This window comes from Argopecten irradians, chromosome 3 (assembly GCF_041381155.1).
Source record: "Argopecten irradians isolate NY chromosome 3, Ai_NY, whole genome shotgun sequence".
Lineage (NCBI taxonomy): Eukaryota > Metazoa > Mollusca > Bivalvia > Pectinida > Pectinidae > Argopecten > Argopecten irradians.
The window spans coordinates 3,345,553-3,373,351 of record NC_091136.1 but is presented as its reverse complement, the minus strand read 5'-3'; the positions used below and the strand labels follow the sequence as shown (position 1 = coordinate 3,373,351).

The following is a 27,799-nucleotide window of genomic DNA, read 5'->3' as shown; positions in this document are numbered from 1 at the left end:
AATGTAGGTCAATAGCTAAGTGATAACCCTCATTTGAAACCATGGTAACTATATAACGTTTTTAAAATATGACCATTTCATTTGTCATCCCTCAAAATCAAAATCCTCACCTATGGCTTATATACAAATATTGATAACTAAACGTTGTATTTGTCGTCTCTCAAAATACCAGCTATTATGAACAATATTTATTTATACAAATGTATCTACTTTTTGACAAATCTGAAGCATCCATTAAGTTTCCATGGTAAGCGTTATTGATACATGTGGTGGGTGAAATAATAGTCGTTTTATAGGGATGTAAAACGTGCATAACAAGTAAATCATTTATAGAAGTACCATAACTGACAAGTCATTTTGCTGACTCCTGTGATCAGATGGCTTTGAAATCCAACAAAGAGCAGTAAGTCTGGTATATTTTATCTTTATTTGACATATTGAAGCACAATCATTAAGTATATTTCATAACTATAGTGAATGATGTATACATAAATACCAACATTTCATATTTATCACAGTCGACGGGGGAATGGTGAAAGCAAATCAACTTTCGTTTTCCACATAATATGTATTATCAATTTATCACAAAACATAGACGTATTCAAAACAGTGGAAATTATAAATCATTACTTCTAAGTATATGATACAACATAAAATGTTTTGATAATTTTGATGAAACTGGACGGATTTGGATTAATATACAGGTGATGTCCACAGGGAGGTTTACATTGAATTTTTATGTGAAACACATAAAACATTTTTCTTTCAATTACGAAAATCGAAATGCATCTTCATAACTAAATTAGATTAAAAAAAATGATGAAATATGAAATCTTCTTGTCTACAAGCAACTAAACCCATATCAAAAGGAAAGAAAAATCTTCAGTCATTTCTTTTGTTTTTAATTGAAGAGGAGTGAATATTTCTTCATAATTTGGTTGATTTTTTGTTCACAAGGTAACTGCAGCAGTTTTAATTACTAATCGCTCGCACATTCTGAGGACTTTGCGGTAGCGGTGGTTGGGCTGGAGGCAGTATATGTCCCCCTTTTCTCGATAACAACATAATCTCTTCCTTGAGAGCATCAATTTCCTGGGCCTGTAGCTGGACAAGTTGGATCAGACGCTGTTTCTCACGAATATCCGATTTGCGAGCTCCGCTATACTCCTCACCCTGTAAACAATGTAATAATTGAATAAATTATCCTAATTACAGCTACTGTAACAATATCTGTATACATAATGATGTATTTTCTTTTTTTAACTTATGTTTGTCACGTTGTACAAACTGCAATTATGTTGGTTCATTTTTCATATGTTTTTAATGTGCAGCCCTGTAGTCATTATATGTATCATTCCTAATCATCACAGTTATAGATGACCTACCACTATGGTATATCTTACCGAACTCTCCTGTCTGGTATCCAATGACGACTCGTACTCCTTTTTATCGTTGAGTAACACACACAGCTGATCTAACCTCCTAGTGTTGTCCCTGATCAGACAAGTAATTCTGTCCTTCCTTTCTGCTATCTTTTCCTACAAAGAAAGTAAAAATGACTTAAAGATGCTCCAAAGCCGACAGAGCATAAATGATATTCATCATTTGAACAATGATTGGTGTTTAATCATATATATATATATATGTCTAATTAACACAAAAAATAATATAAAATAATTTATTTTGCCTTTGGTGCATGGGCAATCAGTACTTCATTCTGTATAGGATATAGTCCCACAGAATTTTTTCATGATGCTATTAATTATTTTTTATACTTTTAACTTCAAATAGAATTAGAAGCTCAAACATTTCAATGGTGGTAATGGTGTAAAGTTAGTAACTTTTGTAACTGTAGAAAAATACTAAATCGTGTGCTCCTATTTTTGATAATGAAAAAATACCATTTGTCAGCGGTGGAGCATCTTTAACATTCAGGTGTTATTTGTTTAGATAGAAAATATAACTATAAAGTTCTGACTGATATTTTCTTTTGTACTTACATTCCATTCTTCGATCTCCTCTGAGCACTGTATTTCTGTAATCCGTAACTTCTCCTTGAGTTCCTCAATCTGTCTGTTAACGGTGATCGTCTCCAGCTTCTCCAAGTCCACAATACAACCAAACTTATCCACCATCAACTTATCACACTCGGACTCCATCTCCGAGATCTTACTGTCAAACACTTTCCGATCCTTGATCAACTGGACATGTTTACGCTTTGACTCTCTACAACACACACAAAAATGTCTCATTACTGGTAATCAATCATTTCATTTACCTACGTTTTTTCACCTAATACATGTGGTAGGTGAGTTATCATATCAAGGTGTGGAAACAGTCATACACAATACATACAGACTTCCCTAATTGGCATTAAATGTTAAAGGCACATTAATGCAAACCAAATCTAAACTGCACCCACTTTCATTACAAGTTATCCAGTCATCATTGTCATGTTTATTCCGATTATCAGCATTTCTATCAAAATATCATAGAATCTATCAGTTCTTGCCCAATTTGGCTAAATGCTGACTTACCTCATGTGTTTTTTCTGTGCATGTTTTTCATGCTCAAGCTCCTTGATACGCTGCTGCAGTCTTACGACCCCATTGGACTCGAAGACGAGTGTCTGTGCCAGGTCCTGAGGGAGCTGGCCGTTGATCATGTACTGTATCTGGTGTAGTTTTAGGGTCACAATCACATCAAGCTCGTTCAGTTTCTGTTGTTTCTCCAACTACAACATAAACATTGAGTATTGTAGACTTCACTCATGTACAGTTCTCAAAATGTCATGGTACATATATTTCTCATGAAGAGAGAAGGAAATGGCAAGAATTTTCATGTGTAAATGGTAAAATTTCAGGTACCAAAATAACAAAATATCTTAAATTATTTTCAGATTATGATCAAAAAAGTTGCTGGTAATAATGTTTCACAGTTCCATTTAGGAATTGGATTAACGGACAAAACAAGGAAGAAAATAAAGGGTTGTCCGTCCTAATTCACTCTGTCTAATCTATAAGAGACAGTTAAAACTCCTACCTGGAATGCCTCCAAGTCATTTGCTGCCGTTTTCAGTCCAGCATCAATGACCTTGGCCTTCTTGTTAAAACTTTCTAGCTCCTTCTTCAATGCCTCATTGTTCTTCTTTTCCTCAGTCAGGGCTTCCTCTATATCCAGACGTTTCTCTCGCAGCTGACACGTGTTGTCGTACAAGTTCTGATCACAGCCAGACGGACAGATGTCAAGGTCGTATCCTAACGCCTCTTCATCGTCCTCATCTTCATCCTCATCCCAGTCATCATCATCACTCGAGTCTTCATCACTATCATCATCAGATCCTACAACATACAAGGACATAGGTATCAGGTCATCATTATCATCTCAATCAATGTAAAACACAAGTCGGAAAACTAAAATAGTTAATCAAGAATTTTGGTATTTAGTTTATCTTACAAGTTGCAGTGTGGCAGAACAAGATCTAATTGTGATGGGTGCCATCACATAAAGTTCCCCCAAATATCCACAGAGCCTAATTTGACAAGGGTGACCTCCCCTGAATGATGACTTGACATGGTTTTACCGGTAAATCAATTTTAGTTTGCAAACATAGATATAGTGAAACTGCAGGAGCCTTCAAAAGTTAGATCTTCTCGCCCCTTGTTAGGACCTAATGGCTAAATTTTAATGAATTCTTTATCAACATAATCTTAAATAGAAAATAATTTACCTTCATCAGATGTCTTCTTCTTGGCACGTTTGATCTTTTTCTTGAAGACTTTCGAGAGGTAATCCGCAAACTTGTTATTATCTCCAAGGGAGGTTTGGAAAGTGAGGTTGAGTGACCGCTCTCTCTCCAGTAACTTTTCTATCTCCTTCTTCTTGGCCTCCAGCTTGGCCTGGACATCGATAATCTGGAAACGATACAATACCCAGGTGTATAAATACTTCCAATAATCACAAGACATTAGTATGAACTTTTTTTATTACATAACAGATCATTTCTGTTGGTTTGGAATATTGATAGAAATGTTTATGTGCTCTGTCCTAATACTGCTGAAAATAACAGAACCTTGTTAGATACGTTACCCCCCCCCCTCCCCTTTCTGTTCAGAAAATTATAGCTACACTGATGCTGATTTAATGGAAATGGTACAAAATAGGTATATTATTTTTCACTGATTTCTGAAATATAATGAACACAATCAAGTAATGTTAAATATCTATTGTTTTACTACTTCATACCTTATGCTGCATATCAAGTTTTTCCTGCTGTTTGGAGGTCACCTTAGCAGCGAGGACATCCTCTCTCTTCTCAAACTCCTTCAACAACACAAACTCCTCAAACAATGTCACTTGTCTGAAATAAAAAAAAAATCATGAACACCAACTAATATTAACTCAGGTTTATCGAAAAATTACACAAATGTTGGAGTTTAGTTGACAAAACATTAAAAGCTATGTGTCCTGATAAATAGTCTCTTGTTATACTATTGTCAGGAAGTATTGATTGTTCTATCTTAAGGTGAAATAATTTTTTTCTCAAAAATACATGGCGTGTTCTGGCGTATTCTAAAATACAAAATAACGCTAATTTGTGAACACCCTCCTTTAATCATTGACAAAGTTCTATCAAATTTTACTCTTCTTCCTCCCCAACAACGGATTATTTAAGCAGACAAATTGCCAGTATCAAAAGTATCAAGAACATATTAGGTATGTGATCTCAAAGTAACGCTAATAATATCTACAGATGCAATTAATGTCTACCTGAGATCGGCATTCTTCATGACAATATCCAGTTTAAATTTTTCATGTCTCAGAAGGCGAAGCTCAGCATCAAAGTCCTTGAGGAGCTCTTCAATTCTCTTCAACAAGTGGTCCTGATTGTACAACATCCTTGGAAAAAAAACATAGAAACATTTCACTTTGATCATTGTTTACTTTCTTAAAGATGCTCCATCACCGACAGAGTATAGACGATGCTCTTTCTTTGTACAATAATTGGTGTTTTATCGTACACATATTTGTCAAATCAATTTTTCCATGACATGATTAATTATTTTTGATATTTTTATCTTGAAGTGAAATTAGAAGCTCAAACATCACATGGTGGTAATGGTATAAAGTAAGTAACTTTTGTAACTGAAGAAAAATACTATTTTGTCTGCTCCTGTTAAACATACCATTTGTCAGCAGTGGAACAATTTTAACAGAAACAAATGTTTACTAGTTTTCATGAGACATGAATGAAGAATGATAGCACAGTATAATCTACCCAACCTTTGAGGTAGGCGTGCTCACAATACAGTACTCCTGGTCTACTCACATGATTTCCTCAGCGACCTTCATTTGCTGTTCAAGAGGAGACAACTCTCCCTCTCCTTCTGGTATGTCTATTCCACTGGCCTTACTGCCGTCACTTGACACAGCGATATGCTTCTGTCCTGGGGTGGGTGACGGTCGACCTCCTCCCTGTAAATATACAAAATATAAATATGGTAGCTTTTATTGTAATGATATCAATTGTCCTGACAGTCTGGAACTCTCCAGTATCATAACTTTTTTCTCGCTAAGGATTTTTAAAAAAAAATTTTAACTGATCTCTACATACGTTAATTGTGACTTTGAAAAAAGTTTATCTGATTAATTTTAACAAATCAAATTTCAATTAAGATTTAATTCTATTAATACTTTCTAACAGAAGATCCACAGTGGTTACAGAAGCGCTAAACTGTCTTGTTTCCAATTCATGAATTCTCCCCCTTTATACTATCAGGCTGATTAATGGTTAAGGTGTATGACATTTCATAGGGAATCTTAAATCCCGACTCAAAATTCTGAGACATTTTCTCTCAAAAATCCAATTTCTCTACAACGCCAGCAATTCCTCCTTTTGAAATGATATACAGATGATGATAGGGTCTAATACCAGTAAAATATTATGCTGACCTTTTTATCATCTGAACCTCCTCCAAAACCTCCAAATCCGCCGGCTCCTCCTCCTTTGGCAGCAGCTGCAGCTTCCTCTTTCTCCCTCTTAAAGGCCAGTAACGTCTCCCTGGTGTACTCAAGCTTCCTGTGTGCAGTAAGATACCTCAGGTAAGAAATCTCTCTAATTTACCGAACCACTTATTACCAATTACTTGACAATTTAAAACAATAACTCAAGGTTATTCTAGCTGACACAGCTGCAAGTGAGACAATAAGCAAGGATTCCATTAATCAACAATTAAACCTATTTTCATGGTTAGAACTTTGTAGTATCATAAAAATATGAATTTGAAAGTTGATTGAGTTTCTTTTTTTTTTTTTTACTGTCTGTTTTTAATTTTGAGAACTATATTGGTAGGAGGAATATGTCAGGCCAAGACCACTGATTAATGTTCAAAATGACCCAAATCAGTGTTTAGTATCATTAGTTGTGATAAAAATTGACTGACTTTTCGGGTGTCTCCACTGGATACATGCGAGGGACCGGTGGAATAGCTTTACACTTCTCAGGAGCCAGGTGTGTCTGGATTTCCTCTAACTGTTGGATGAGCTCTTTGATCTCCTCAATCACATGTATTTTCTTGTCACGTAGTTTCAGCAGCCTCAGGTTAAAGTGGTACTTTTGTTCGTGAATCTGAAATATCATCACATGATCAAGTGATATACAACCCTGTACTCAAACATACTGTTCTGTATACAGATTTAATGTAAGAAGAACTGGGAAACTATTTCTCTTTGATAACATCAAATCAACCATGTTAAACAATTTTAATTTATCAAAGGTGACTAGGATTATTTATTAAATGAAAAAGAAAATCCTGAATAGTAAGATATATATTCTTCCCTAAACAAGAAAGAGTTCCTTATTTTTCTTTTGTTATAGATTGATTAAACTCACAATGTCCTTTAGAACAAGCAGTCGTCCACGAGCCTTCTCCACATTCATCCTAAGGTGGTCAGGCACTACATAATCCTGGGCTGTTTTCAGCTTGTAGTCACCCATGTTATCTTTGGCTTCTTTAATGGCGGCGACATCAGCGGGGTCCTCGTAATCATCATCAGGTTTAGTGTTGTATAGATCTGACCACTACAAATACAAACGAGGCATTGTATCATATGAGGCCACGAAAAAAAAAATAATATTATGAATTTCACAAATTGCTACATATGTCGTCTCAAATTTCAGTTTAACTTATTAAATGTTTGTAAAAGATCAAACAAACCATGACTTTGCAGATAAGTTTAAATCTCTGAATTCCTATACCGAATCAATGACCTTGATCTTCTATAATATAAACCAACTTTTATTCCCGTGCGATTTACTTTCGCGAATTTTGTAATCCAAGTAAATTCGCAATAGTTTATCTCCGCGAATTAACATCTACATCATCTTTATTGATAGGAATTATCATTCAATTGTTAAATCTGCGAATATTAATCTTAACAAACATGTTTTTTAATAAAAATTGCAAAATTTAATAGCCGCGAAGGAAAGTTGGTTGATAGTATTAAACTTTATTTACAAATGATAAAGTGTCTGATTTAGAATGAAGTTTTTTAATGATTTTGACATCATTATGAACTAAATATAATACTATTGACCTTTATCCTCTTTATGAACTTCATAAGAACCAAAGTTAGTTCAATGATTAATGAAACTGATTGACCTTGAACTACATTAAAAAAGAATGACCTTGACATTTATTACACTAACTAATTTGACCTAGTACCTGAGCCTTCCTGGCAGCCCGCTTCTTTTTCTTCTCCTCTACTTTCTGCAGAGCTTTAGAAATGCGTTCTCCCATGCTACCCTTCAAGGTCGTGGTGACCTTGAGTCCTGATTGGTCGTCCTTTTTCTCTCCATCCCCTCCGAGTTCTGTGTGACGCGTCTGACCTGTAGATCAGTGATGTGAACATTAACCATAAATAGATTTATACTTCCAATAAAAGTAAAATAGGACATCAGATAATTTTTGAAAAATATATTACTGGCCCTTGGAAAATCCTATTTCATTCAACTGAACTTTGCTAGAGGAATGATGCGGTACTTACCTGTCATGAGGTCTCGTGTGGGATCTCGTGTGAGATCATCCCTCATCATGGTCTGTGTTCTACGTCGCTCAAATTCCGCCTTCAATGCATAGAAGTCGTCAGACAGTTTGGCTGCTCGGAAACTTGCAATTTCATGAGATGTGTTGAATGCTCTCACTACGATACGTTCGCACTCCACAACATCCTTAAACCTACAACACATAGTTTGATTAGCTTCAGAAGTTAATCCTAAATTATCGAACATTTTCAGCATCATTCAACTTTGTAAACTACTTTCCCTTGCTACTCTTGCTCTGCTTATTTCTGAATTTATTTTTTAGAAATATGAATTTCTGCTTATTATATCATTGATTCCTAGACAAGTTACTAACTTTTATCATGCCCAATAACCTATAGGTAGTTATACAGTAGTGACAGACAGTAGTGACAGACAAGTACTCTACACTTTTTTATTTGTTGTAGAAGACACAGTGTTTTCATCTGACAACAGAGTTTTCCTTGATTCTGAAGCTCAATCAATATGATATAACTTGCAGTAAATGAGGTGTCCTTTTGTACCCAATACTACCAAATGAGTAAGTAAACAGTTGCTCTCACCTTTTACGGATTTTTTCCAAAGCGATCCGATGTTTTTCTGACTCCCAAGCCTTCTCCTTCCTGACTACAGCTATCCTCTCTGCCTTCTGTCGCTGAAGCTCAAGCTTAATTTCTCTGTCCATCTCAAATTCCTAAATTTTTTTAGAAAATGTTAAAATAGTTCATACATAATCATACCATAAAATCTAGTCCTATAATTCAAAAGTTTGTGAATGAAATTGAGAAAAGAGTTAGAAAAGAATTTGATTAGAAATTGGATTCTATAGGGAAAGGGTTCCATCAAATAGCTGTACCTGTGCTATCCACAAAGTTATAATGAAAATACTTATTCTTTCTTATCTGAATAATCGTGACTTTGATTTTTAATTGGCACTCAAATTATCATCATCATCATCTAGTAAAACTGATCATGTCAGAGATACTAAGTTTGACCTTGACATCTATATCACTGATCTCCTGCAACATGACCTTGACTTTTGTGCAGTTGATATCTTAATGTTATAACAATGTGTGTATACTTTAACCTTTTGACCTTGACTTTGATGATTTGATAAATACAACTTGCACACATAAAATAGTACACAACCTGTATTTAAAAAACATACATCTTTCATGAGCTGTAGATGAGAAGGCAGGTTTTCGTTCTGTTCCAGTAAAGTTTTGAACTGTCTCCGTAGGTGGGCAATCCTCTGTTTGACATCTCGCTTCTTCTCCTCAGCTTGTTTCATCATTTTGTCATGTTCTGCTTTCTGTTTAGCGTCCTCAATACTAAAATCAGAGTCAGTCTTCGTTATTATACATGTAAGCTAGGATCGATGTTAAACCAGAAAAACCCAAACAATTAACTCATTAATATTGGGTAACTACAATACATACTCCCAATAACGTCTGTATCAAGAGCCAAAACCTGACTTCCTTGGTTCAGATCCGAACTCTCCAAACATTACAATATATTAGTCTGAGGTACCAACTTATACTGGGGAATTTTCTTATGACACATTTCAAAATATTCAGTTTAAGGTAGCTCCATACTAAAATTTTGTGTTTTAAGAAAATCTGTATGCATTTTTTTATAATTCCGGATGGATCCCCTCTTACCATTTATTGCGACGAATGTTACTTCCAGTGTTTGAAAATCCATTCCCATTTACGACAGGAACCGCAAAAACTTCAGAGATATCATCTAATTTTCACTTCATTGCTTTTATTTGATTTATTTAATGATTTTAAACATTGAATATTATATGTAGACAATTTTCACCTATTGAAAAAATATCCAAGTGGAATGTCGTCGCGTATTGGACACCATTCTGAACTTCAAAACAACCTCCACAGCTTCCAGTATAGCGTCATATCAATTGGCGCAGTTTTCAAAAGTATGGACCTACCTTAAGTAATTTCATGCACAGGCAATTTTATCTATATCTCAGTATTATTGTAAAGCAGACTCAAATTTTACATGTCAACCATATTAGATTATAACTGAATGTTGAACAGTCAAACAATATTTACCTGTAGGCATTGGGGTCATCAATATCATCAATGATCTCATCTCCACGTTTCTGTAAGGAAATCAAAACAAACCTTCAAATATGGAAAGTAAGCCCTTGACTGAGTCTCTTGACACAACTGTTATACACAGTTAACAGACCTTCAAATATGGAAAGTAAGCCCTTGACTGAGTCTCTTGACACAACTGTTATACACAGTTAACAGACCTTCAAATATGGAAAGTAAGCCCTTGACTGAGTCTCTTGACACAACTGTTATACACAATTAACAGACCTTCAAATATGGAAAGTAAGCCCTTGACTGAGTCTCTTGACACAACTGTTATACACAATTAACAGACCTTCAAATATGGAAAGTAAGCCCTTGACTGAGTCACTTTTGGTCCTTCAACACTCAACTAAGCGAAGCTTAAAGTCTTTAAGTAAGCTTTTTCTACAGACCATCATCACTACAAGGAAGCTGCCAGAATCTTGATTTGAATTTAAAGTGTGATAAATTATTACACTTACCTTGGCCGACGGAATCTTGGCTTTATTTTCAGCTGTTTTCTTGTCAATTTCCTCTTGTCCCATATAGTTGTAGAGGAAGAAGTTACTATCGCCACCGACAGTCATTATCATGGTATTATCGTAGCTGGTCTTCAGTCCGGTAACGTGTCCGTAGTTATTGTCGTGCATGTTTAGTGTCCAGTACGGACCCATGCTACTAATGTCAAACGGTGTCTCCAGGTTGTAGATCCGAACAGCACCATTACTCATACCCATCAACACCTGACGCCCATTAGAGCTGCAACAAACACAACAAGTGGATTATGGTTATGGACAGAGTGCCTGGAGAAAACTTATGTGATCGGGCAGGTGACACCTTACCTTTTCACGTCCGTGCCGGGGATCAAACCCAGGCCGGCTAGGTGAAAGGCGAGCAGCTTAACCATTACACCACCCAACCTTGTATTAGTCTTTCATTGAATTAGTAAGTGTTGTTACATTAAGTAACTTATGTAAACATCTGGTTTTATAAATATATTGTTTAATAAACAAAGCAATTTTATTATCAATATTGGTATCAATTCCTGTTTGACTTATAAAACCAAACAGTATTGATTCTTTATTTAAAGAAAAGGGAATATTAAGAGCATTTAACAAATTATCCAGACTGGTCAGAAATAGCTGAACTTCTCTACATTCCCATAAAATATGGACAGTTGTCTCACTTCCGTTGCCACAAAAACAGTATGGGTTGTTTACAAGGCCAATTTTGTACAAATAAAAATGATCAATTCTATATTGCAATCATTGTAGTTTAGTATTTCTTGCCACATTAAAAGGAATGGCATAATATTTCTCCCCAGTTTCCTGATCCTAGTCAAAAATCAGAACATTTGGTTTGTGAGGTTGTATTATTGGTGTTAAGTGAATACAGGTATGTAAATCATGAGATCCTTTAGTTCTTTTAAGGATTGTTTCAAGGATAAGTGGGACAACAGGTTACTGAACTTTTTCATTATGCGAATTGATGTCTTAAGATAAGGTGTACCTGAATTTGATAATGTTGATGGGTACATCCTCTGAGTCTACCACTGGTATCGACTGTATAGGCTGATCTACCAAATCCTCAGGCAAGCCGGCTTTCTCCTCCGCACTCAAAAACTTACATTTATACAGATAACCAGCGTCAAAGTCACCCTGTAGAGAGAGTCATGCATAAACTAAATAACATTTAGATTGACTTGCAAAATAGAGTTTTTATTGAGTAATGAACCTCCTTTTCTCAAACAGATTCTTTAAACTTGTCCATTTTGTCTTTTCTTTTAATGTAGCAAAAAATTTGTGCTGGTTGTAAATGGCGCCCGAAAGAATATTGGTGTACATGCGTGAATATCGGATGTGCTTCCGGTCAGGTGCATTCAATTTGTTTTCTGGTGTATAGTGTTGGTAAACCTGAGGAATTTCCTGATATTTAATTGACTAATTTTTGACTCATGCAGGTAGGTATGGGGACTGAAGTAGATTACAGTATAGTACATACCTCAAATCTATAATTCTGATATTGAGTAGTGCTTAAAAAGACATAGAATTTGGGGGTGAGGTAAAAATTTGTATATTATCTCCAGAAAAAATATATGTTACCATGGAGAGCCAGAAGTTGCCATCCTCTGCGTAGAAGCCCTCTAGGATAGGACTAGGCTCAGATGGTATATAGGGTGTCCAGTCTTCTTCAGCCTGCTTTTCCTCCTCTGTTAAAAACAGAATTTTAAAATTATTTCATTTATGAATCCCAGGTGTCATTTGCTTCTGCACATTTAAATCTCATCAAACAGAAAACATATCGTCTTAAATTCTTTTATACTAAAAGAATATATATGATTAATTTGTCACATATTCTCAGTAAAATGCTGTGACTAAAGAGTCAATTACACTGAACAAGCAGAAGTTCTTATGGTGTAATGCCATAACAACAATGCATATTGTTTATTACAAACCTGCTTCATCTCCTTGCTCTGATTCTGTTTCAAGTCCTCTCTCTATCCGTTTTCTCCTTTCCTCTGCTTCTTTCTTCTTTCTCTCCTCTTCCTCAATTCTTTTTCGTTCCAACTCTTCTTCGTGCTGTGAAAAGAAATCTATAAAATTAAGTAATATCAAGAGTATCTTTTTAAAATGAAAAGCACTTAATGATGTTGGTTTTATTCTGACATTGTACCTATGTAAGTTTTTACAAGGACAGTATTAAGTTTCTTTCGAGACCATTAGATTAATCAAGAATAATAATAACCTCATTTTCTTAAAGAAATTTTAAAAGTTGAAAATTAATTTTGTCTTTCTAAATTTAATTCATAGAAAAATCTTTTCTAACTTTCACTCTGAACTACCTCGGTAAACTGATTTTTAATTTGAGTTTTTTTTTAAGCTATAAACCTACCCTTAGAGTAGACTTGACACTCTTGAAGGTGAATTCCCTGGTTTTAAGACCCGTTATTTTGAATGTGTGTGATGTATCAAACGTAGCACCATCTGGACTCTCAACCTCAATAACCTTGCCTTTGTCACAGAATACAAGCAGCTTTTCCTTCCTCACATCCTGCTCAAAGGAAAACAAAATTAGATGTATACAAAATACGTCCTGAATTGGGCAATTGTATACAAATTAAAGTTATATGATCTGTAGCTAAGCGAAAAATTTTGACATGCTATTTTTTCATCAGTAATTTATTGAAAACTACCAGGTTTGATAAATTAAGCTGTGAAAATCATTCAAATGGACAAAGATTTCTGATGCCTTATAAGCATTAGTTTCATTACATTGAACATGTATGCTAAGATGGAAGCATACCTGCAGAAATCACTTTACAATTAATTAACACTGTAAAAATGTGAAATGTAATTGTAGACCACAAATTGACTTCATTGTCTGACCGTATGTACTCATTTCGCTGCATTGTAGATGTAAATAAAAGGAATTTTGGCAGTATTGTCAAAAATCATTTTCAGCTCTTATTTGTACTTATAGAATTAAAACCTACACGTCGTTAGTGTTGTAATTCTCAAAATGTTGGTAATTTTAGATGGTGAATAAAATATCAAAAACAACTCTAAATTTATGAGTGCGAAATTTATGTCATAAATTATGATTTTAACATATCATTTTAAATTCATGTGATTTTTCGCGTGCATTTGAAAATTTTGATCATAATGGAAAAGGTATTTTCCAATTACATCTATTGGTATGCAGTTGAAGATTTGCATTATAAAATGTAGTTGAAGTAATTAAAGATTGAATAGAATGACATCTTTATTCCAAGTGTCTCTTGCCTGCTCTCCAAACTTTCAGTTGACCTTGGTACATACCTTAGTCTCTGGTGACCACTGGACTTTTTTGACAGCTGAGGGCATATTCATAAAACCAATAGGGTTGTATGTTGATCCGACAGTGAGGAAGAAAATTGTTCCATCTTCTCCCTAAAAATATCAGTACAAATTATTATAATTACCAAACAAAAAGACAGTCTTATTAATATACAATGGTCCCTACATCATAAGACCACCATTGGGGAATGAACAAGTGGTCTGATAACAGAAGTGGTCTCTTTTGGGAGGAAAAATTAATATTTGATTATCTTAATGCACAAGACCCTGGTCCTATGAGGGAGGGTGGTCTCTTGTCGGAGTGATCTTATATAGAGGGACCACTGTAATTTTGTTTTGTCTATTTTTTCTAAAGCGACCGCTCCTGTATTTCTGTATTACTCTATTCATTAACCAGTGGATCTATATCTTGTGAATTGTTAAACAGTTGAGAGAACTCTTCATTTAAATCCAAAATTCGGTGCAGAATCAATCACATTTGTAAAAAGAGTTGATATGCATACTTTAATGACTATTTTCGCTAAAGGATAAAGGATTGTTAAGAATCATATTTACATATTGAACAAACACAATGTTTGAATAAGATAACTCTATTTACCCCTGTGGCAAGGATATCTCCAGCTTTGTTAATAGCCAGGCTGTTGACGACGGTGGAGTGAGGTTTGAAAGCCTGTAGTAAGACGAGGTCACAATCGTTCTTGTGTTTACGTGTGGAATCGTCTGTGAGTTGGCTGATGTTAAAAACTCTGACCACTCCGTCACTGAACCCGGCCAGGATCGTAGCTCCTTTAGGATCAACCTGTAAAGGTATAACGCAACTGGTGAAACACATCACATTATGTAGTTAAAATCTGGTGCTAGGACATAAGTTACAAGTGATTAAATGTGCCACCTCTCCACCTCATCTATCTGTGTCATGTATTCAAGTGTACAGGACACAGAACAAGACTTCAACTCAGAAACCATTTAAATCTGACCTTAGAGCAAATCAACTTTTCTTTGTTTTACTCAATTAACAATGTGGTTAACTAATTGGGTGAATCGCAATCATTTAGTTCAGTGAGAAATTATATAATTTATATTCCCAGCCTGGCTGGTCTATAGCCCTTATACTTTGATGTTGACGCTAATTAAACTATAATACAATAATTAAGCATTATTTAGGCATTGCTATCCAAGTGCTATTCCATTAAATATCTTTCCATATTAACTGTAGTTTTAATTTACTTCAACAATATGATAGAAGTGATTTAATAAAAGGGAAATAATAGACCATGAACAGAAGTGATTTTCTCAAGACCAGCATGTGGCACAGAAGGTTTTTTCCCTGAAAACCAACCATGCACAGAAGTTTTTTAATTTGCCTTCCCGGGGTAGGGGGTATGTTTTAATGGAATAGCCCTAAAGAAAACAATGAAAACACTTACGACTTGTGGTGCCCAGAGAAGGGAAGAACCTCCAGATGGGAATTTCATCTCACAGAGCTGTTTCTGTTGGAGATAGTCGAATACTCTCACAGTGTCTGTAAAACAATGGGTTAGCTTTAATGAAGGCAATCATCATGTTTTTAGAACCTTATGCTTTTAGCGGGGATAAAGTTTACGGTCTCCCGGTTATATGACAACTATTCAGTGATGTTTGACACATGGACACATTTTTGTTGTCCATGTTATTTTAATTGATAACCATTTTTCTGTCATACTTACGGTCCTGTCCTGTAGTAGCCACGATATGACTGACAGGTGAGGTGTCACAGCCAAGGATGGCTCCTGCGTGGTAGGTAAACATCTTCTCTGGGGCCAGAGACGTGTGTGAGAAGGACAAGTCAAGCTTCCAGATACCACCATTAGCATCCTGTTAAGAATTATTTAAAAATGCAAATGATTTTTTTGGTATTTAGCACTTCATCAGGAACCATACCATCCATTACTTTTAAAAGTGTATTTAAATAATGGTAAGTAGATTTACCTTGGATCCAACAAATGTACCACCCATGATAATGTGGCTTCTGCCTTCTCAATGTCAATGATGGAATATTATATGACTCTTTCATATGTACATATGTAGGATAGAACAATTCCACCCTCGGGTACAGAATTTTGGGTCAGAACCGAGGCTTGCCGAGGTTTCTGACCCAAAATTCTGTACCCGAGGGTGGAATAGTTCTATCCTACATAATTTACATATGAAAGAGTTATTTTCTCACATTGCTTGTCGAGTTACTTGCACGAAAGATGAGGCAGCCATTTTGTTACAAAATCTTAACTTCTTAAATAATTGATCGATTTTAAAAATAAGAACGCCATTCGAAAGAGCTCATCAAAGTTTGGTTTATATTAATAAATATAAACAAGAAATCTTAGGTAAAACGGTTTGAAATGCAAATTAAACAAATGAAATGGTAAATAAATCCGGCAAATCAATCGAAATAGAAGAAAAATGACGTCAACTTTGGCTGATATGACGTCATCTGATTGTTCGGCAATTGTGACGTCACAGCTATGTAAGATAGATTTATCTTACATAGCTGTCTTTCATGGGACAACTCTATCTTACATGGCTGGCTATGTGAGAAATTCCTATCATATCAATTTGTGTTTTCTTTAAATCCTCTGAACATGATACCCACCTGTGCATACCAGAACGTCATCTCAGTTTCAGCATCAAATGATTTACAGATCGACTGAAGTTTGACGCCGTCTCCCACACGGAGTTCGTTCATTGGTTCCATTTCAAACATGCCTGTATCATCCGTGGTATCAGCAGTATCAACACTTTCAAAATCCCAGACCTGTTAAAGTATCATACAGAATATCGTCAGGAGTTTTTATCTATTATAGTTGCAAAACATCATTAGTGTGAAATTCTTCATAAAAGATTCTTTAGGATTAACATTCCTTTGTTGTTGCAACTTTTTCAGATTTGGACACTCTAGAAACAGTAACAAGTTCATGGTTTATATATAAATATATGGCCTGTCCACAGTTTAGATATAAAAGCATATGGCCGGTCCAGTTATGACATACAACCATGTCATAACACATGTATTAACACTATTATGACGTCACAGGTAGTTCTGACGTCATAATCTATATATGACATCACCGGGTTGTCTCAGTATATGGAAACGTTACATCCGAGTGGGTTTTCTAATGTTTTATATAGAGACAACATTTAACATTTTAGTTATATTTCTATTCATAAAAGTTATGTGATAAATAGAATCTTACCCTTGTGACTATGTGTTTTGAAATTTATCAAACCCGTTAAATATTTTTATATACCACTTACCTAAAGGCTTGTGGCATATCAAATTATTGAACTTGTTTGATAAATTTCCTATCCCCTACTGGCCTGGTAGCAGTAGTCAAACCTACCTTGATGTAGCCATCCTCTCCAACAGTCATCAGCTCTCCTTCATCTAACAGGATCTGCATGATGTTACCAACGTGGCAGGCTTTTCTCCCCTTACAGCAGATCTCCACCTTGATGAGGCCTCCCTCCCACAGTAGCATGTTTCCCCATTCACATCCGGACAATACCTTTCCATCAGGAAGCTCCACATATCCCTCAATATCAGATATTTCCGTCTTACCAAATTTACCGAGAGCTCCTTGAAGTTTCAAACCTGTGAAGGTGTCAGCCATTTTCCAAAACCTTGAAAATAGCAAAAGTGCATAAATAATACTTGTTTTTCACTAGTAAATTGAATTCTGATATACTCTAAAATCTCCATAATAAGCCTGAATCGGAAATATGCCAGTCATGAAAGTAAGCCTTGGATTTCTTAGAGTGAAATGCACTTGAAATATGCCTGCTTTGAAAATAGGCCACACTTGAAAGTAATTGGACATCGCACGAACACACATAATCTGTTGTGAGACTATATATATATGGCGACATAATTACCGGCCAAGCTAATATCTGAACGAACTCTGAATACTTCTAAGACAATTGTAAACTACCTGGAAAGGCCTGTATTTATGTGTCAATTTTTTTTTATCCATACTTGGTTTGATTTCCGAAACCTCATCTAGATGGTCTAGCCTAGCCTATTGATTGTTGAAGTGTTGTCTACACATGAAAAGCATGTGTCCGATGTCACAATTTAAATGGATATGAAAACAGTGGGAGTGTTACATAATGACCTAACTAGGGTTGTATAAATATGGGAGGGTTATATAAATATGGGAGGGTTATATAAATATGGGAGGGTTAAATAAATATGGGAGGGTTATATAAATATGGGAGGGTTAAATAAATATGGGAGGGTTGTATAAATATGAGAGGGTTATATAAATATGGGAGGTTAAATAAATATGGGAGGGTTGTAAATGGAGGGTGTGTATAAATATGGGAGGGTTAAATAAATATGGGAGGGTTATATAAATATGGGAGGGTTAAAATAAATACGGGAGGGTTATATAAATATGGGAGGGTTGTATAAATATGGGAGGGTTAAATAAATATGGGAGGGTTATATAAATATGGGAGGGTTAAATAAATATGGGAGGGTTATATAAATATGGGAGGGTTATATAAATATGGGAGGGTTAAATAAATATGGGAGGGTTATATAAATATGGGAGGGTTAAATAAATATGGGAGGGTTAAATAAATATGGGAGGGTTGTATAAATATGTGCAAGACATGCTACTTTCTCTGCTACAAGTTTTACCTTATATGGGTTGTTCCTGCAGTGGTCAGTTGTCCTTCAAGCTCAGTCGAAAAAGTAGCACGAAAGACATCTTGAGAGAAGGCTTTGGACCTCAGGACAGTCATTTCTTCTTTCCATCGCCAGACGGTCAACATGAAGTCGGGATTACCTCCCTGTGACGCCAACAGGTCTCCATCCGAGCTGGAGTCAAATTAAGTATATTTACAGTGTACATACTTACTCTAAGGGATAAAATATCAAATCTCTGATCTTAGATAAAGTTTACAATATTCATCAGTCCAGCTTTCAGAATACATACTGTATTCAACTATCACAATCGGACATTTGGGTATCTGATCAGGTTGTTTCTGATGATTCATGTACTGGAAATTGTTATACCAGGTACTCGGTACCAGATATTCTGTCTTTATTTTGCAGATTAAGTTAACTTCTCTTGTCAACAGAAATGATTTATATCATTATTTGATTGTTATTAATGTAGCTAATTATTGTTCTGGTAAATATCGGTGAATATACACCTACAGGGCACCGCTAAGTCAGTGGTCAACTGTATAGTCAGATTTCATCAACAATCAAAATAAAGATGAAATTTTATCATTGATATTTTTTCTCTGTGACTGACCTGAAATCAACATAGGAATAAGATTTCTCCGTTCCCCCTCGAAGGACCCGGTACAACTTCAAAGATGGATACTCAAATATGTTGATGTTTGGAGAGCTTCCTTTCTCAGCCACAGCGAAGTACTTCCTACTTGGGTGTACCTATAACATACATGTACAAAATATTTAACAATATACTACTTTTTTGAAAGCTCGATCAGTTCAATGAATTAATTGTTTCTTTTGAAATACCATGGCTATATTTTTTTTCAAACTTCACAATTTTTTTTATTTGCTTTAAACAAGGGGAGATCAGCATTCAAATTTCTAGCAGAGTAATTTTAATGTCTTCATTAAACCACTAGTAATGGCTTACTCCAGAAACCTTCTACTGATGCTGTAAATGTATGTCTTTTGTCTATGTTACAAAAACAAAAACTTTATAAAACATCACTTATACTTCTGTGTACTTGAAGAAACCACATGAAATCATTACAGGTTTATTTTTATATCTGATACTAACCGCGAGGGCTCCAATTCCACCTCCACTTGTACTACGTATATAAGTGTGTTCCCGTGTTTGAATGTCCACTAACTCGACCAGATTACCCGCAGCAAAAATCACCGTTTTCTCGTCAAGTAAATGGAGATTGGCCCTCTTAGTACAGTCATAACCAAAAGAATATCTAGGAGACAGTCAAGGAAACACAAAAATAAAAGCAAATCTTTAACCTTGTAACATTAAACCAATTTGAGTTTGTAATTTTCAATGAGTTCTTTGTTGAAAGGTTAGCATTCCCTTAACATTGTTATCATTGTAATAATTTAACAGTATGTTTTGATGTGATGCTTAATTTCTAAATTATTCAAATTAAATCCTCATTAACTAAGAACTAAAATATATGATATAATGAAGCTGGGAGGGTTACATCCCTCACACGAATAAAACCAGAAAGGATACTGGAGAGACAACATGTCCTCTGGTAGTCCAGACTCGGCTGTTATCACAGGCTTGGACGTCATCTTGTCCAGTTCATAGAAGAAGTTAGCAGGGATGCCTGTTTCCTGTTCTTCTTCCTTTTTCTCGCCTTCTGCTTCTTCCTTGACCTCAACTTGGGTTTCCTCTGTAAAATAAAGGAAGCCTAGTACTAGTTATGTCTCATGAGGAGGATACATCTATTACAAAGTAGAACTACTTTTAAAGTAACATTATGATTGATACTTAATGTAAATAATCATGCTGTGCCTTTTTCAAACCTTTGAAAATCTGGATTTTTCTGTTTCTTTTAGGATAAAGGATAAACTAAATAGGTATGAATCAAAGAGTTACCTTTGCCATCACCTTTGGTGGCGTTGCTTGTTTCATCCCCTGGCTTGTCTATTGTAACGGATTGCTCCTGTTCTTGACCTTTCTCCCCCTCAACAGGTTTATCCCCACTCCCATCTTCTTGTGATTTTTCAACTTCTTGTGTCTGTTCCGGAGCTTTTTCTCCTTCTTGTACCTGTTCAGGAGCTTTTTCTCCTTCTGGTACCTGTTCCGGAGCCTTTTCTCCTTCCTGTGTCTGTTCAGGAGCTTTTTCTCCTTCTTGTGTTTGCTCAGAGATCTTTTCACCTTCCTGTGTTTGCTCAGGGACCTTTTCACCTTCCTGTGTTTGCTCAGGGACCTTTTCACCTTCCTGTGTCTGCTCTGGAGCCTTTTCTCCTTCCTGTGTCTGCTCTGGAGCCTTTTCTCCTTCCTGTGTTTGCTCTGGAGCCTTTTCTCCTTCCTGTGTTTGCTCTGGAGCCTTTTCTCCTTCCTGTGTTTGCTCTGGAGCCTTTTCTCCTTCCTGTGTTTGCTCAGGGGCCTTTTCTCCTTCCTGTGCCTGTTCTGGGGCCTTTTCTCCTTCCTGTGCCTGTTCTGGGGCCTTTTCTCCTTCCTGTGCCTGTTCGGGGATCTTTTCACCTTCCTGTGCCTGTTCTGGGGCCTTTTCTCCTTCCTTTGTTTGCTCTGGGGCCTTTTCTCCTTCCTGTGTTTGTTCAGGGGCCTTTTCTCCTTCCTGTGCCTGTTCTGGGACCTTTTCACCTTCCTGTGCCTTTTCTTGGGCCTTTTCTTCTTCCTGTGTTTGCTCTGGCGCCTTTTCTACTTCCTGTGCCTGTTCTGGGGCCTTTTCTCCTTCCTGTGTTTGCTCTGGGGCCTTTTCTCCTTCCTGTGCTTGCTCAGGAGCTTTTTCTGTTTCTTGGTCCGGGACCTTATCTGCCTCCTGCTCAGGGGCCTGCTCTGCCTCTTGGCCCTGGTTCTCGACCAGAGGTGGTTCAGACATCTGTTCACCTGACGCTTCTAACAAAAAAGAAATTTAAAAAAAAAAGTTATTCAACCATATCTCAATGCATATAGTTCAGATTAAATACTGTCTAAAATCACAAAATATTTTATTTCTCCACTTTACAATGTTAAAATGTTATTTTTTGCATGAAATAGATAATCTAGCTTTAAAATTGTAGCATGCATCATTCATAGTAATTGTTTCAAAAAGTAAAAGACAATTTTAGTGAATTTTTTACATTAACTGCATGTGCATACAACAAACAGTTCTGAGGAATTAAAAAAAAAATGTACTGCATCATTGAACAAAGTATATATACAACAGATGCACTTAATTGGAGAGAATTACTCAAAAGTTGCCAATTAAAGAGAAAGTACATAGCTACAACTTCTGAATCAAAATCAGAAAATGTCAGAGATAGTATACAAAGGGTCAGTATTATAAGTGCTGCGGCACTATGTATTACCTGGTGTAGATTTCACATGCCATGTGTGAGAGTCTCAACATGCAATAAACATCAGTTATTATTTTTCCTATCAAATATTAATAACCAAAACATTCTCCAAAAATTGATGATGTCATCTCATTTCTGTAATTTATCGCTTCTGCTACTCAATCTTCAGCTTACATAGCAAAGTATGCTAACTCATTTTGCAATATACTTGTTAAATACATGCATTTGGTTTTGAATTTTACTGAAATACCATATATTTGAGTATTATACTTATAAAACAATCCAGATTCAAAATCTTGAGTTTTTAAATCAAATAAAAGAGGGAAAAGCCATGGTTGAGCATAAAGAAAATTGTTTCACATATGATAAAAAAAAAAAACACAGAGTGTAAAGTTTTATGAAAAATAAAATTGTATTTTTTTTTCATTATTGAATGAAATGTATTTATCAACACAGAAAGAGTCATACATATAATTAGAAACATACTTTATTAGAATGTGTAAACAACATGCACTACCACTGACACAATATATAATGTATAGCAAACAGGACATCATGCAAGTCCTAGTAATGGTACCATACGTATCCCAGTGAGTGCCCAGGGAGAATGAACATATAACTGAAGGGGTTTACGGGTTTTATTAGTTTAACATCCTATCAACAGCCAGGGTCATGTAAGGACATGGCAGGTTTGTTGGTGGAGGAAGCCGGAGTACCCGGAAAAAAAACCCACCAACAAGCAGTCTGTACCTGGCAAATGTTTCACATGATATTAGAACTAAGGTAATACATTGTATGTTGAAACAGCTTATCCATTCGGCCACCGTGGCCCCAACTGAAGGTGTTCAAATAGAAACGGAAGGGGCGCTGATAGGAGCATAGGCAATTATTGAGATAAATAGGTGCAACAACGAGAAAAACAGGTGGAAACATGCCCATTCTTCTTAATCTACGAAACTGTTCATTTTTGTTAAACTTTCATATTTAAATTAAGCATTTGGAATAGACCAATGTTTAGAGAATATTAATTTAAAGTCTGGCAAATAACTAGATTAACTGGACATTTTAATTGGTTTTGAATTTTCTATCAACAATGCTTCTTTGCCATGTATATTTATGACTTTACCATAATTGATTCATTTAAAGATGGAACTTGACCATTTTCAATAGGAGAGAAGAATGAATTTGAAATGAAATGTAAATATATGTCTATTACTGTCAACCTTGAGCATTTATTTGCTTTATAGTTAAGTAGAGGACAACTCTTTCTACAATTTAAGACTAGTTCCTGTGTTCTCCCTTAAGGATTTTTTCCTGCAGGTCCTAAGGGCCGGCTGACCCTGGTCCTGACTGAAAGTGTCTGGCCTTGCAAAGTTACAATTCATCCTTGGTTGTTTATATAATTACTAGAAAAGTAATAGTTTTACTAACAAAATATATCTGCATATCTGGATTAGTATCGTAGGCTCTCAACAAAATTGAATGAAAACCAGAATATTACTCAAATTTGTTTTGAACAGTTCGAACTTTGACCTTTCTACAATTCTACTGCCATTTTTGTTTTGTACAACTTCTATCTGGACCAAAAGTTGCCAGTCAAAGGACCAGCTACATGGTAAAAATTGTCTGTCCGGCTATAAAATTGCCGGTCACGGGCAGACGGACAGGCGTCAATTTTGAACACTGACTAGTTCACACTTTTTGGGAGTCAGGGCTATAATTTGTTTTGGAGACTACAATTTCTACGAAGATCACACTCTTTGGGAGATTGGGACCATAATAGCTGGTGATCGAGCTAATACTAATGTGAGCTTGTAATTCTAAACTAGCAAACACACACATACCTACAGGACTTATAGATCCCATGGTACCAATCAGATACTAGAATAAAACTTTACAGAGAGCCCAAAGAAATTATCTGATTGGGCAGTGATCTATATTCCCTGTAGGTAATAGATAATAACATTTATATTTCAAAGAAAAAAAAAATCTTATCAACAAATGAAAGTAATTGCCACCCTATCATTTCTTTCACTAATGAATAAAATGTTTCATAGATTCACTTACCATCTAAATAAAAAGATAAATAAATATTAAGTCATTTAAATCAAATTTCATCTTGCTAGCTAAGCTTACAGTTTAAACTGTAATATATCAGGATACATTGACAGGGATCTGAGAATTAGTTATAGTTTATACATATTTAGACCTATCAGTGTCCATAGACTCCAAGTTAAGTACGTGTACAATTTTAAAAACCTGCTATCTACACCCCTAGAACACCTAAACTTGGTCTAACTGGACACTCTTAGATGTCCAAATAAACTTTAACTTATTCCCAGATCCATGTGGATAAGTTGGCAAGTACTATAAGTGTGCATGTTCCTTGATGTATTAAAATGTACTGATATCAAGTAAACATTTTTTTTATTTAATTGTAAACAATCAAAGATATTCAATCTAATTAAAATTAGACTTGTAATTCCACTCCATTACGATGCTCTGTTATGCTCCAATACAGGAACCCTATTCGGGGTCACCTCAGCATGACCCTAGATGGTTAGCCAATCAGTGTGTGGTTGATTCATTCAGAATTATACACCACTAACAGTTCATCCTGAGATATTCCGATTCTAGGCTACGCTTCTTGCTGAGGTGACCCCAAACGGGGTGTTGTTTGATCTTGTATTGGAGCGTAACGTAGAGCATAGTTATGGAGCGGAATTCCAAGTCTAATTTTAATTAGATTGAATGATATTAGGCTTTAATTATCATAAACATAATTATTGTTTATCGAATCAGAATGCATGTTGAACAAACCTTTACCCAAATTTGTACAAAATGACAATTTATTAAAAAAAAAATTGAACTCCATTACTCAGACTTTTAAAATTTGCTGGTAAATGTAAACAACATAACTCATGTAATTCTTCATATTTACCAGTGAACATGCACCACAATAAAAAATAGCTAAGAATATATATCTTGTACATGACTGTGTAAAATTTCTTCAGTGTGGACATGCATGCATAGTAGTCTGAAATATGAAAGAGTGGATTGAGGTGAAAGCATTGAAGATGTACAGAAGATGTCTAAAGGGCCCGCAAAGAACAGAATGCTAGGCGGTGCACAGATGTGGATCAGGTTGGCAATACCTCCGGAGTTTCCCGCGTTTACCGCTGTGTCATGTATCCCGGCTTGAATGGGTACAATTTCTTCCTCCATCAGTATGGCTTCCTGAGAAACCTGTGATGTTAGGATTGTGTCAAAGTTTTCCTTCAGCATATCCTCATCAACACTTGGCTCCTGTGACATTTCCTGAGCAGTCATTTGGACTACCCCCAAATTCTGTTGAATCTGGCTCTCTCGGACTTCTTGAACATGGCTACCTTGAAGTGGTTTATCATCTTGAATTACTTCTTTTCTGATGATGGTTACATTTTCTGACCCGTCTCCTTGGCTTTTTTCCATCAATCCAACCATATGAAGGATCTCAGACTCGACCAGGCTAGCTATGTCACCACTGGTGATAATTTGACTTTCAATCTTCTCCATATTTGTCTGAGGGGTTATGATCTGACTACTGATTTTTTCAACAGAGGTAGATGTGATTACTTGTGTCGTCTTCTCACTCAGATTGCTCTCTTCCATCTCTAACACAGGAGTATTGGCCCATTCCTGAAGATCTACAGAGTTGGCTACTCCGCGCTCAGTAAGTTCTTCCATCTTTTCATCAACAGAAACGGGCAGAGACGCATCACTCCTTTCATTCACTAATTCTGCTTGTATTTCAGCTTTCTGTTTTCCTGGCTCCTCGCTTGATTTAGCCAACCTCTGTCTGGGACTGTGTCTACTGTTGCTTGGTTTTTCCCCTTCTGGTGGTTTTGGTATTTGAGTTTCTGATGGAAGAGGAGGTCCATCTCCACTGGAATCCGACAAAACCATTGCCTCTTGCCGCAGCCTGTATCTACGCAGTGCCTCCTCCTTTAAATGTGAGGTGGCTTCTTTTAAATTACGTGACTTGCGGCCAATGCCCTCATTACCTGAGCCTGATGCTGGAGAGTCAGAGGATCCTCGAGTGATTAATAAAAGCAAGATATCATTACAAAATCACTTTAGTGTCATTATACAATAAAAAAAACATTGAGTTTGTGAAATGTGCTAGTATCATGCCAATATTTTCATTATACATTGAATAGAAAAGTCATTTCCAAGTTTTAATGATAAATATTTGTTATTCAGATAACTAATTTAGGATAATTCATGAAATAACCATTACTACTCACTAGATCACTAGATACCCATAGCTGATTTAGCTAGATACGGTGCTATAAGCAAAATTGATATTAAAAGACAAATGAACTGTACATATCTATAGTCTACAAAAATAAAACAAGCGCTCCTCCATTGTGTAAAAACTAAATAAACCCATGAGAAAAATAAACTAAGTTCTACTGTAATGATATTATCCTATGTCAAGCTGATCAAATCCATTTGTGTGTGTCAAAGATTTCCAAACAAAATTAGATAAGATTAAATATGAGAAACCTGATGTATAGTGTCTTGACTGAATAATTTTGTTTGTCTATTGACACATATCAGCATCTTAATGACATACAATTTTGACACTGAAAATACTCATATTACACAACAGCCACTGACAACTGGCTATAGTCAGTCAGTCTATATTTGAAGAAACCTAATGTACCGTCTGTAGTAAGACACAATGTAATATGCATCTTTTGGAGTTAAATCTTTATATTGTTGGAATATTCTGCATTGTCAGAATGCTGTGAAATGATATAATACAATTGGTTTTGGTAATCATTGAACTAAAGATGTCAAATATTATGAAGACAATTGACTTATGCAGTAATTGCAAAAGGTGTACAAACCACACCGACCCGCTCCTTTTACACATACAGGTACATTGGATCATGTCTAAAAAAGCCCCATATTTTCATATGCACATTTTATGACAATCATGTACATTTGTATCTGTTGAATTACAGTAAGATTAATTGAGCAATAAATAATTTATACATTGCAGAAAATGGGTTCAGGGTTATCAGATTGGATAGTTGGCCAAAGTGCTATTACTGGATCACCGCAAGTGCAGAAACAGAACTTTATAAGTTTATATTGTCAGTGTTACTGTATAACCATATCACTGGTAAACATAATTACATTTTGTTTGCTGTCCTAGCATTTTAAGTCATTTTTGTAGCTCTTTTAAACAGTAATGTCATGATATGGTAAGCCTACAGTAGGACCTAGCTAAGAGTAACAGCTGCGCTTCGTACTATTAAAGTAATAAACAACTGAATAGTGAATCAACAAATTCTAATGATAGAAATATCACATAATGACAATATAATCACAACAATATTTGAATTATGGACTTCGTTCTCAAACACACCTACCGGTAAATCATCAATGTTAATGTCTGAAAACTCTATTTACACTAGGCCCTATCCAAGAAAGCCATCTAAAATATTACGGGCACTTGGCAAATTAGCCAGTATAATTTATGAAAACTGGCAACCTCAAAACGACCATCACATGATGCATACAATATAATGATATTTCAATGTATGTATTCAACGATATTAGCTTATCACTGAATGCATTTCCAAAGGGTGTACCTGGATTTTCCGGCTTCGGAGAAGGTGGTTTTTCACCGTCGCCCTCCATCTTGGATTTACTTTGTTGCTATGGTACGCTGTGCATGCGCATATTACGGTTA

At 35.7% G+C, this 27,799-nt stretch overlaps 1 protein-coding gene across 2 annotated transcripts; it reads right to left on the bottom strand.

The window, feature by feature from the left end:
- Positions 1-408: 408 nt before the first annotated feature.
- LOC138317323 (cilia- and flagella-associated protein 44-like) lies at positions 409-27,799 on the bottom strand. 2 transcript variants are annotated; one of them, XM_069258902.1, is made up of 35 exons: positions 27,699-27,799; positions 25,209-26,126; positions 20,627-21,613; positions 20,258-20,420; positions 19,820-19,982; positions 19,319-19,458; positions 18,697-18,876; positions 17,396-17,675; positions 16,648-16,809; positions 15,725-15,872; positions 15,446-15,540; positions 14,617-14,817; positions 14,001-14,111; positions 13,075-13,233; positions 12,638-12,761; positions 12,285-12,391; positions 11,692-11,840; positions 10,665-10,941; positions 10,156-10,205; positions 9,249-9,411; positions 8,644-8,774; positions 8,047-8,237; positions 7,725-7,888; positions 6,893-7,081; positions 6,444-6,628; positions 5,953-6,079; positions 5,330-5,475; positions 4,771-4,899; positions 4,246-4,360; positions 3,731-3,914; positions 3,043-3,341; positions 2,538-2,734; positions 2,001-2,226; positions 1,404-1,538; positions 409-1,173 (listed from the first exon to the last, which is right to left on the bottom strand). In XM_069258902.1, the coding sequence occupies exons 1-35, from the start codon at positions 27,745-27,747 to the stop codon at positions 973-975; spliced, it is 7,245 nt and encodes a 2,414-aa protein (XP_069115003.1). In that variant the 5' UTR covers positions 27,748-27,799; the 3' UTR covers positions 409-972. The 2 variants fall into 2 exon arrangements, with proteins under 2 accessions (XP_069115003.1, XP_069115004.1); XM_069258903.1 differs by lacking the exon at positions 25,209-26,126 and having other exon boundaries at positions 27,699-27,790.